This window comes from Lampris incognitus, chromosome 5 (assembly GCF_029633865.1).
Source record: "Lampris incognitus isolate fLamInc1 chromosome 5, fLamInc1.hap2, whole genome shotgun sequence".
In the NCBI taxonomy this organism is placed as follows: domain Eukaryota; kingdom Metazoa; phylum Chordata; class Actinopteri; order Lampriformes; family Lampridae; genus Lampris; species Lampris incognitus.
Genome location: NC_079215.1, coordinates 20,393,250 through 20,405,821, shown reverse-complemented (window position 1 = coordinate 20,405,821; position 12,572 = coordinate 20,393,250). Strand labels below are relative to the sequence as shown.

The 12,572-nt window shown below is 44.9% G+C and overlaps 1 protein-coding gene across 1 annotated transcript in view; it reads left to right on the top strand.

Annotated features, from left to right (window-relative positions):
* tdrd7a (tudor domain containing 7 a) overlaps positions 1–12,572 on the top strand; it is a 64,961-nt gene that overhangs the window by 17,965 nt on the left and 34,424 nt on the right. The window contains exons 7-10 of the mRNA XM_056280420.1: positions 3,474–3,670; positions 4,273–4,462; positions 5,191–5,302; positions 6,248–6,459. Coding sequence (XP_056136395.1) covers positions 3,474–3,670; positions 4,273–4,462; positions 5,191–5,302; positions 6,248–6,459 — 711 coding nt within the window. The remainder of the gene's footprint in view (positions 1–3,473; positions 3,671–4,272; positions 4,463–5,190; positions 5,303–6,247; positions 6,460–12,572) is intronic.

The following is a 12,572-nucleotide window of genomic DNA, read 5'->3' as shown; positions in this document are numbered from 1 at the left end:
TGATAACATTCAGCAATAAACCTTCAATTTCCAGCTTCATACTCATCACTCTGTCTGACACTCTCTTCACCTCCAGCACGCTCTTGACATACTCTTCCTTCAGAATTACCCCTACCCCATTACTCCTCCCATTCACACCATGGTAGAAGAGTTTGAACCCACCTCCGATACTCCTGGCCTTACTCCCCTTCCACCTGGTCTCTTGCACACACAGTATGCCTACCTTTCTTCTTTCCATCATGTCAGCCAGCTCTCTCCCTTTACCAGTCATAGTGCCAACATTCAAAGTTCCAACTCTCACCTCCACATGCCTACCCTTCCTCCTCTCTAGCTGCCTCTGGACATGCTTTCCCCCTCTCCTTCTCCTTCGCCCAACAGTAGCATAGTTTCCACCGACACCCTGCTGGTTAACAGTACCGGTGGTGGTCGTTGGTAACCCGGGCCTCGACCGATCCGGTATGTAAGTCTTATTTATGATCCGCATATTTGATTTGGCAAAGATTTTACGCCGGATGCCCTTCCTGACGCAACCCTCCCCATTTGTCCGGGCTTGGGACCGGCACTAAGGATGCACTGGCTTGTGCATCCTCAGTGGCTGGGTTCAGAACATAATTTCCCTACAAGGATCAATAAATTGTCTCAAAAAAAAAAATCCCTCTCACGACATGATTTGTACATGTTGGGCACCACAGTTTGAGAAAAATATTTTCGCGATGGCACAGCGTATCTTTTGTTGAGGGTTTTAACGAGATATTTAAACCCACTATGTTCCACAGTAGCTATGTGGGCCATATCCTTCACCATGTATAAGAAAAGATGTACTTTATATATTTCATCAACCAAAATCATGGTTTACCGCGCAGTGGTTCTTTCAACCTTCCTGTACGGCTGTGAAGCCTGGACCCTCTACAAGTACCAAATCTGTAAACTAGAATGCTTCCACCAGCAAAAACTGAGACGTATTCTGGGAATTTCCTGTCAAGAACAGGTCACCAACAATCAAGGTCTCGAAAGAGCCGATCTCCTTTCCATCGAGATGATAATTGAACGTCACCAGCTGCGGTGGCTTGGCCACATCCAGAGGATGCCAAACGACAGACTCCCAAAACAAATCCTATACTGAAGGTCAAAGAAAAAGAGGAGCTCCCAAAAAAACGCTACAAGGACTGTATCAAGGGAACGCTGATCACCTCCAAGAGCCTAAGAACTTGGAAATAGTAGTGGAAAAGCGAAAATACTGGAGAGCTGCCTGCCTTGCTGGTTCCATCAAGGTCAAATCTGCCAAGAACAGAGAGCCGCAGGAACGGGTCCACTCCCTACTATCCCCTGTCCACACTGTTCCTGTCTCTTCTATTCTCACCTTGGACTGTCAAGCCATCTTCATTTCAAGTACACACCTTAATCTCTTGGAATGGATCCTCGGACACGAGAGATGCCAACGATGACGAGGACTTTATTAATCCCTGTGGGGAAATTGATCCTCTGCATTTAAACCCATCCCAACACACACTATCTAGGACAGTGTTTCCCAACACAGTCCTCAAGGAACCCCTATCCTGCAGATTTTCTTTGCGACCCCGAATAGACCTATTTGTGCCAACCAGTGAGCCACCATGCTGTAATATGCAATGGCATCAGTTATTTCTTTCCATCTTAATCTTTTGCATATTGTGTGGCTTTTATAAATGCTGAATTAGTGACAGCTGCTTGGTAGAAGCACTTGGGTGCTTGTCGGTCTCTTTTTTCTTTTTCTTTTTTTTGGAGTCATATTACATTATATTTTCATATTTGGTGTTGTGATTTTATTCCAAGTATTTAAACAAATTGGTGGTGCTACCTTTGTTTGCTGACATTTTTTTATGCATTGGCTTATTTTTGTTTGGTGTTGTCTTCACTGAAGCCAAAATGTGTCCATTTGATGGACACGGCATTCTTTTTCGGTATGAGCTGTTCGGGTTTATTTGTTGGCTCAGCATTTGTGGTCATGTCATCCATGCCACCAGTTTCGCTTTGAGTGAAAGCGGGCTAACGTTAGTTGGACAGGGCGGAGCCACTTGACTGAACACGATGTAGTACTATTTTAAGGGGACAGTTCATGAACAGACCCATTGGGGAAGGTATGAACCGACATGAGCCGGATTAAGTCAGTGAGAGGTTCTGAATGTCGATTTCGATACGTTTTTTGGTTAATTGCCCAGCCCTAGTGAAGAGGTGTGGGGGACATGATTATTTTAAACCACTTGCTCTGTCAGCTTGGGTTCAAACAGGTAATAGTGAAATAGAGAACTATTGATTACATTAATTATAATTTTGTATTAATGATTGAGCACTAAGTCAAACTTCATAAATCTTAGACTGAATAAACAATACCAGGTAAATGTTTTATTAGACATAATCACTTTGACTGAATATAAACATAAATTCAGCCTTTTTTGCCTTGCACTTGGCATAGAACGTTAATTGTAGTAAAGTCATTCTTGGAGTGCCAGTTTAACAACTGCACACTTGTTTCCTTCCCGAACCTTTTTGTCTGAAATAATGGTGGAGTACGGGAAACCGGTGAATGATACACTCTGCTTTCAAATCTAAATTTGGGGCACACTTTTGGGTTTTCTAACAAATGATCTACTATCTAATGTATGAAGTGTTTCATAAAAAGTCCAGTGCAGTAAATATAGGGAGCAATATAAACCTGAAATACCAACATCCGGAGCTAACTGGGGCTTTGAAGTAAACAACTTATCCACAAACTCAAAACCATTTTGGATAATTATGTTCTTTGAACCTTAAAATATTGGGTGATGTGATTCGCGGTCCTTCTTACTGTACTTGGTGAGAAGAGGACAGAAAATAGCACTTTTTCTCTCTTTCCATTCAGTCATTGTATGGCAAAACAGCACAGAGTTGGAGTTTCTCTACCAGGAATTCTCTGGCAATTAACCGGAGAAGGGATCATATTGGTTTATGAACTCATGGGGAATAGAGAATATAAATATTGTTCCCTATCTTGCCAGATAAGTTATTGCATTTGTATTGCCAAATTCCAATTGTAAATGGCGCTAGTTTTGCAAATGCGATTGAAAATACACTTCAGGATTTAACGACCTGATTCGTTACTCCAAGTTTCTTAATGAATTTCTGGTTCATGGGAGTTGGGAGTAGGTTTCACTTTGGATATTTGTTGCCCAACCCTACCCCCAAGCCACTTATGCAGGGAACCAACCGTAAGTTACAGGTCCTTCTCTATCATAAGATACTGGCTGTTTAGAGATCAACTGGATGATTAGTTTTTATGGAAAACTGACATATCAATGTAGAAATCTTTTATTTGCCTTCTTGCTGCTGCTGCTTTCTTGCTTGTTGATGTCATTGTTTTTCTTTGCCTGTCACTACTTATTTGCAAAATCTGTAATATTCCTTAGTTCAGGCCTTCCATCTGATATTTGACTATATTGCACTTTTCCTTTGCACAGGCCATCTTGTGTAGCTCCAGTATAACAGACACATGCACCACAAAGAGCAAGGCAAGCAACTCATGCAGCAGCTCCATCCTGCCTTCTGGACTCGGGGCTTTGGCCCCTGTATTGCCACCCCCTCTAATAGTGCCCACAGAGCAGTTCTCCTCAGTACTGGTCACTGATGCCAAGAACACCAAAGCGGTCACTGTAAGGTATGAGGCTGACTGGTTTATACAAATCTCAACACTCCATACAGAGCAATACCCAACCACAAGTCACTGATTAAAAAAAAAGTTTAAAAAAAAGTGATACTGTTCATATCAAAAGTTTTTATTGTCATACAATCAAATAAATAGGCAAATTGATCTCTGCAGGTCCTTACTAGCTGCTATGCCAAAGTATTGCTTTAACTTGGCACAAACCAATGAGCGATAACTACACGTTTGGTGTCTTAAGCCTGAAAATAAATGTAATTTCAACTGCATGAAGCCACTAGATTAAACGAACAAAAACATTCAGTCTTTGTTTTAATTTGGATAAATGAAAATGTCTGAATGTTCAATGGTGAATTTTAAGCACAGTCTTTGATGTCCGGGGAGACTTATTTCTTAACAATACTGTTGTAATTTATCATCATTAAGCTTTGACAGCATTACAAAACTTTGAACATTAGTTTGTAAATTTTTCATGATTGTTTCTACTTTCTATGTATATTTCCTGAAGTATCATAGTCATGCCAGCCTTTAATGGTTACTAATGACCATAACAGCTATACCGCCATTTCACTTGTGCTTTACAATATACCTGACTTCAGGTATGTGGGTGACAACTATTCTGCTGCTCAGGAGGCCATGGAAGACTCTATGCGTTCATTCTACAGTCAAAACTCTGCCAACAAGCCCCTCTCCAAGCTTGCCTTTGGTCAGTTAACAGCTGTCAGATGTGATGAAGACGAGCTGACAAGAGCCCAGATCATGGAGGTCATGACCTCTAATATGGTCAAGGTGAGTCATCCAGTTATTTTGTTGTGCAAGTTTTGAGGTTCTTGGCTCATTGGTGGTCTGTGCAATTAGGTATTTAGCAGAGTTTGATAAGATAAACTCCAATAACCTGAACATCACCCAGAGCAGATTAAGGGGGCAACTTCAATGACCATGGTAGTGAGACAACTTCATGAGGGCGGAAATCCAGGGTTGAGCCCAAAATTGGCTAGCAGACAGTATTTTTTTCTCCCTGAGACGGACCCCATTGGTTAGTTAACTGTTTGATCAAATGAATACATAATTTTGATAGCCATTAATGATTGACTAGTTAATGAACTAATTTTTTGGTTGACAAATGGCTTTTTAGCCATTTAAGTAGTGTTTTAGAAACCTAGTTGCTTAGAAATCTATTTAGTTAATCATTCAGCTAAAAGTTGGCATGACATGGTCAGAACCCATCATACAAGTCATAACCTTCGATACGTTCAAAGTGAAGTTGGTTGCAGATGGCATCTGGTTTAGTGTTGTGATATTGATTTGCTCATTCATGTACTCATTCAATAATTAGTTTCAACTCATCAAGTAGATGTTTTTAATTTATCATGCTGTTTTGTGAAATATTGGTGAAATATATAATATGATAATGCTGAAAGTTGCATTCAGTAAAAAACAAGGAAAACATTGTTGTTTGTTCCTTTAACCATAGTACTTGTTATCTTTTTGTGTGTGCACATGTACATATGTGCCAGGTGTATTACTTAGACCACGGCTTCTCTGTGGAGACAAGCAGGACCAATCTGTTCGAGCTACACCCAGACTTCCTCTCTTTACCATTCCAGGCCATCAATGTCAGGCTGGCAGGTAGGTGTAGAGCACATGAACATGACACCAGGTCTTCCTCTTACTACAAGCTAATGTAGATAAAAATACACAGATAGTACAACTGAATTGTGTTATTCCTCCCTCTTAATACAGTTATTGTTGACTGGCAGGTAGGTTTACACAGCAGACATATTGCATCAGGTCTTAAGCCCACGGATATGTAGTATGCAGCTCCTTTCTAGTTACATCTCTTCTTCCCTCTATTCAATCTATTTTCTTCGGTTCATTTATCTGTTGAGTTTGCAAATTATCTTCCATCCCTCCCTCAGCGGTTCCCAAACTTTATAGGCAACACACCCCCTTCTACATCCTGACTGGGTTGAGGCACCCCCAATCCCCCACACCTTAAAAAAACACACACACACAACATAGCCTATTTATAGCTACATTCAAGACATCAAGTTTAATCGTGCACAAATAATCAGAACACATAACAAAATATTCAAGAGATAGCAACAATTTGCTCTCAGATTCCAACGAAACAAACTACACTCCAGCAAAGTTTCAATAAATTTCAGCAAAGATACGCACAAGCCATCACTTTTAAAGAGCAAAGAGGGTAGGTGAGGGCAAGGACACGTGCACATACACAGGCTCAGAGACAGATAGGCCCATCATGAGAGAAGATGGGGAAATGTCACATTTTCTGCCGCATTAAAGAAAATTTGCATAAACTTAAATTACAGTTAACCACACATAACGTAGCAGTTATGAAAATTAGAACACTAATAATTTGAATCAAGTTGCAGTAAAGTTACACACATTCCACCACGTAACACTGTTATACCATTACATTTTCCATCTTACATACCCCTTTAGAGACAGCTCAAGCACCCCAAGGGGTGTGCGCACCACACTTTGGGAATCTCTCCTCTAGATAGTAGGTCTGACTGATCGATATCTCTCCACCTTCTTAAATCACAGGTCTAGAGTCCTTCAGCTCCCACCCCCTGATCCTTTCCTCCCTGGAAAGCCTGGCACTTGGAAAGATCCTGCTGATGGAGACTGTGGAGCCTTGTAATCAGAAGGAGGCATCTCTGGTGCTGCTTTATGACACATCGCAAGATGATGACATCAATGTCAATGCCACCTGCCTCAAGGCCTTACAGGATAGGACCATGGACATCCCTCTCACTGTTAGTATATTAGTTCTGTCAGGGAGTTTTAGTGAGTGGGTGGATAAACCAAGGGTTGGGTGGGTGTATATGGTTATCTACTACTACTATTAGTTTTAACTGCTCCCGTTAGGGGTTGCCACAGCGGATTGTCGTGGCAATAATTTAATTCGACTCTGAAATTGAATGAGGAGCGAGACAAAAATCTCTTGCAGTATTGTCACACGATTTTCATATACACTATATGTACAAAAGTATTGGCATACACCTCTTAATCATTGAATTCATTACATTACAGTTATTTAGCCGACGCTTTTATCCAAAGCGACTTACAATAAGTGCATTTAATGTATGGAATCAGGAGAACTACTAGTCATCAGAGGTCATAAGTGCATCTTCTCTCTAAACAAGCACCCAAGAGCAAAACCAGTGTTAAAAGTGCAAGAAAAAGTTTTTTTTATATTTTTTTTTATGAGTGAATACAATAAGTGCAAAGAGCAAGTAACAGGGTAGTAGTTCTTGAAGAGATGAGTTTTCAACCTGCACCGAAAGATGGGCAGCGACTCCGCTGTCCTGACATCAGTGGGGAGTTCATTCCACCACTGTGGAGCCAGGACAGAAAAGAGCCGTGACCGGGTCGATCGGCAGCAGGGGCTTCTGAGTGACAGGGCAACCAGGCGTCCCAAGGCAGCAGAGCGAAGTGGTCAGGCGGGGGTGTAGGGCTTGACCATGGCCTGGAGATAGGAAGGAGATGTTCGTTTCACTGCCCTGTAGGCTAGCACCAGAGTCTTAAACTGGATGCGAGCAGCTACTGGGAGCCAGTGTAGGGGCATGAGAAGGGGAGTTTGTGGGAGAACTTAGGGCGGTTGAACACCAGACAAGCTGCAGCTTTCTGAACAAGCTCCAGAGGTCTGATGGCCGATGCCGGGGTGCCAGCAAGGAGGTAGTTGCCGTAGTCCAGCCAGGAGATGACCAGAGTCTGGACAAGCACCTGTGCCATCTCGTCGGTGAGGAATGGGTGAATCCTCCTGATGTTATAGAGGAGAAATCTGCAGGAGCGAGCAACCGGTGCAACATTTGCAGCAAACGACATTTGGTCATCCAGGATCACACCCAGATTCCTCGCAGTCCGAGTTGGCGTCACCGCGGTGTTGTCAATGGTGACAGCCAGGTCTCAGTGCGGGCAACCTTTCCCCAGGAGGAACATCAACTCTGTTTTGTCCAGATTGAGCTTCAGGTGGTGTGCCGCCATCCACTCCGAGATGTCAGTCAAACACGCAGCAGTGCGTGTCTCTACTTGACAAGGACAAGATCAGCTGGGTGTCATCAGCACAACAATGGCAAGAGAAGTCATGCGAGCGAATAACAGAACCCAGGGATGTCGTGTATAGGGAGAAAAGGAAAGGACCCAGAACTGAACCTTGTGGAGTGCATGTAGTCAGTTTGCGAGACTCCGACACAGATCCCCTCCATGTCACCTGGTAGGAGCGACCCGTCAGGTAGGATGCAAATATTGAGAGTGCAGAGCCTGTGACACAGCCCCTCGAGGGTAGAGAGGAGGATCTGGTGGTTCACTGAGTTGAACTCAGCAGGTCCAGGAGTATCAGGACAGAGGAGAGAGAGTTTGCTCTCACAGCGTGCAGCGATTCTGTCACTGCAAGGAGAGCCGTCTCTGTCGAGTGACCCACCTTGAACCCAGACTGGTCGGGGTCCAGGAGGCTGTTCTAGTGATGGTACAAAGAAAGTCAGGTGTTTGATTCAGACCCATTGCCACATGTGTATGAAATCAAGCAGCTAGCCATGCAGCTTCCTCAGGCATTAACATCACCACAAAAGCCGTGTGCTGGGAGCTTCATGGAATGGGTTTCCATGGCCGAGCAGCTGCATGCAAGCCTTACATCACCAAGCACAATGCCAAGTGTCAGATGGAGTGGTGTAAAGCACGGTGCCACTGAACTCTGGAGCAGTGGAAATGTATTCTGTGGAGTGATGAATCACGCTTCTCTTTCTGGCAGTCTGATAGACAAGTCTGGGTTTGGCGGATGCCAGGAGAACATTACCTGCTTGACTGCATTGTGCCAACTGTAAAGTTTAGTGGAGGAGGGATAATGGTATGGGGTTGTTTTTCAAGGGTTGGGCTAGGCCCCTTAATTCCAGTGAAGGGAAATCTTAATGCTTCAGCATACCAAGACATTTTGGACAGCTCTATTCTTCCAACTTTGTGGGAACAATTTGGGGAGGGCCCTTTTCTGTTCCAGCATGACTGTGCCCCAGTACACAAAGCAAGGTCCATTAAGACATGGTTGGGTGAGTTTGGTGTGGAAGAACTTGACTGGCCTGCACAGAGCCCTGACCTCAACCCCATCGAACACCTTTGGGGTGAACTAGAATGGAGACTGAGCCAGGTCTTCTCGTCCAATGTCAGTGCCTGACCTCACAAATGCTCTGATGGATGAATGGGCAAAATTTCCCACAGACCCACTCCAAAATCTTGTGGAAAGCCTTCCCAGAAGAGTGGAAGCTGTTATAGCTGCAGAGGGGGGGACCAACTCCATATGAATGCCAATTTAAAATGGGATGTCATAAAAGCTCCTTTAGGGGTAATGGCCAGGTGGCCCAATACTTTTGTCCATATAGAGCTAAATGGACAAAAGTATTGGGACACACCTCTTGATCATTGAATTCAGGTGTTTCATTCAGAGCCATTGCCACAGGCAGGGGTGCAAATTTGGTCTGACAGGTGGGGGGGGGGGACCAACGTTGGCGATGGCCAGTCATTCACAGGAAAAAAAGGCTGGGTGGCTCTGGCCTTCATTACTGGTGCTGGGCAGTCGCAGGCTATGTGACCAGGCTCGTCTCACCGGTAGCAGCGGTCAGTTGGCCGAGGTGGACATCACCTGAATGTTGGAGGCTGTCGGCGAAACTGCTGTGGTGGAAGCAAGACTTGGTAGACCTCGTCGCCTTCCTCCTCCTCCTCCTGCCCCCCCCCCCCCCTTCCATGTGCAGGTAGAGGGCAGGGGTCTTCTGCTGGAGAGCTCCCGTGGAGAGTACTACCTCCCACTGAGAGACTGGGGCATGGTGAGGTGAACATGTTAGTGCACACATTCCGGGGTGAGTCCCTGTAGGAAAGAATGCAGGGCCAGCTCCTCTTGGGCAGCTGCGTCAAACTGTGGGTAACCGTGCTGGGCATGTAGCTGAACGTCTGCAGCGAAGGCACCCAGACTCTCTCCCTTTTCATGGCGGCGACTGGCTAGCTGCTCCCTGCCTTGTTAGTGAAGAGTCGTCGCCTGAATTGCCTCTCCAGCGCCATGGTCCAGGCTCGGAGGTCCCACTGCTCTGCTGGGGCTAGGTCAAGGAGCACCTGGAAGACCTTTCCCTCCAATGCAAGAGCCAGGTGGATGCCAGCCTCATCGTTGCTCCATCTGCTATGCCATGCCGCTAATTGCACTTGCAAGAGGTTCGGCTCTAGCGGTGTGGTCCCATTGTACTTTGGCAGCATAGCTGATGTTCTATGTACCATAGCTGGTGTTCTATGCACCATATCTGTGCTGCTCACTAGGGGGCGATCGGTGGTGGTGGGCAGCATGTGCTCTCCAGAGCTGGTCCTCCTGGCCTCCAGGGGGTGTTTGGTAGCAGTGGGTAGGGTGTGCGCCCCGGCACTGGTCCCCCTGGCACCTAGAGGGCGAGTGGTGGTGGTGGGTAGCGTTCACTCCCCGGGGCTGGTCCTCCTGGCCTCAAGGGGGTGGTGGAGCCGCAGTGCACTGGAGTCATCAGGTTGGACTGGAAGACTTCTTTCTCTGGTGGGCTCTGTCTTTTGCCATGCCAGTTTTCCAAGTGCCAATGGGTCAGCTCAATGTCCCGCTCCAGTCTCTGGATCTCCCTCTCCATCTTTTAGCCCAATCCCTCTTCTGATACCAATGTGGCAAGTTTGCGTGAAGAATGAGATTCAGAGATCTCTTTCAATCGCAAATCCCATGTCCCATACACCGCATGACCCCGGGAGTGCTGTTTAATTTAACACACCGTCAGAACCAAACAGAGCTGATAGGAAAGGAAGAGGCAAGGATTTCATTTGAATGGCAGTTCCTGTGTCCCATACACCACACAACCCCAGGAGTGCTCCTTTATTCTGCCCCCCCCCCCCCCATGGTTGCCGAACAATGTAACAAGGTCACTCTTGAATACACCAAGCTTAGTCACGATCCTACAGTCAGTCAGTCAGTAAAATGGTCGTCTACCCAGTACGAGTCAAACCTCCAAACAAACAATACAACAATAATCAAAACATGAACACAACATTAATAAAACAATGATCTGAGCATGAATGTAACAGTCCCATAATCCCTTGTGCTCCCCCAGCACATAGATGTCAGCAGTCCAGCAACTGCCCTGTCAGGTCGCTGCAATATTAAGGCAACAGCCCCACCGTGTTTGTTTGCCCTAGCTACATGGGCATATGTATAGTCAGGTGGGGAAGCTTCATTTAAGGGAAGGAAAACATTTTGGTTTCATCCATATTTCACATGACCCAATCATATCAAAACTATGTTCAAGAATCACATTTATTAGTAGGGCTTTGGTAGAGAATGATCTGATATTTATAAAACCAAATTTAAGCATCTTGTTGAAGTGATCAGTAGTAGGCAGAACTTTAGAGCTATCAATAGGTGAAATATTAATTTGAATATGGCACCTTGTATTATTAGTCGACAATTATTAGTTGACTTGCGCTTTTGGCTATGTGGTCACACTTTTGATAATGTTTGATGTTTGATTCTGTAGTTTATTAGATACTTTGTTGCGCACTTTACTACCACCAGTGGTAGGAATGATTATTAAATTATTGCGATTCACACATTTAGGAGAGGATTGGGAGCAATATAGCAGGATAGGGAGATGGTCAATGTTATAGACCCAAGTTGTCGATCTGATCATTTATAGTATGAGAAATTCCATGATATTAACTAAACTAGCTGACTCTTAACTAACCGTAGACAGCTATCTATATTGCTAGACAAAAGAGCGGCACCATCCCCAGAAGGGTGAATACCGTCCGCTTTCAGCAGGTAAGGGCAGCCCCAGAAAGAAGGCCAGTTATCAACAAAGCCGAATCCCTGCTCATTACAGTAACGAGCCAACCAGCGGTTCATTAAGGTGAGCCAACTGTACATCTCATCATTACCCCTTACAGGTAAGGGACCAGAGACAATTAATCGATGCCGACACATCTTTCTGGTGAACTCTAGCATCCTGACTAGGCTGGCTTTTGTGATCCGTAATTGCTTCATCCTAGCATTATTGGTGCCAACATGAATAACAATGTCACTGAAGTTGTGGGGCTGTGCCTGGGTTTCCTGTTTCTCCCTTTGAATGCCAGCATCCTAAGACTATCCTCTATGTCAGAGACTGGCCCCGGATAAACAGTGAACCAAGGCTGATGAAGCTAATCTGATATTGTGTGTAATGGAGTCTCCTATCACTAGTGTGCGTTGCTTTACTCTGTTGACAGGAGCGGGAGAGGCACACTGGCTGGTAGGTCAACCAACAAGGCTGGTGAGCGGCGAAAACTGGTTTGCAGTCGAGAGAGGTGACTGCAAGCCAGGCCACAAAACTAGTGGCTTGCTCTTATGAGCCTTCCCATGCTGGTAAACAGAGACAAACCTTGCCGCACCTGCCGATGAGGCTGAGCTAGTGCTAACAAGGTGTGCTGTCAGGCCCGGTGCTAAGGTTATCTGGAGTGCCCATCACATCTAACGTAATCCTAGTCTAAAGAAGCTGCTCTAACTCACGGACATGTCGCTTTAGTATAGAGAAAACCTATCTGTAACTGCGGATCAGTCACCACACACCATAGTTTTAACGAGGCTGATTTGACTGCAAATGCAATAGTTAATTGCTAAGCTAGGCAAAGCTCGAAGCTAGTGATAAACTAGGAACGAGAGTCTGCCTACTAAACACAAGTCTTTTAAGAAAGAAAACTAGAGAATCTAGCGATAAGTGAACCAAGCACAGGAAATAGCTATATCAGTAGAACAAATGAAGAGGTTAGGACAGAATATGGAGAAGCTATAGTAAGAGAATAAACAGCAGTTATCGATCTCACAAAGGCAGAAAGAAGCCTGAAACAGCTGGCA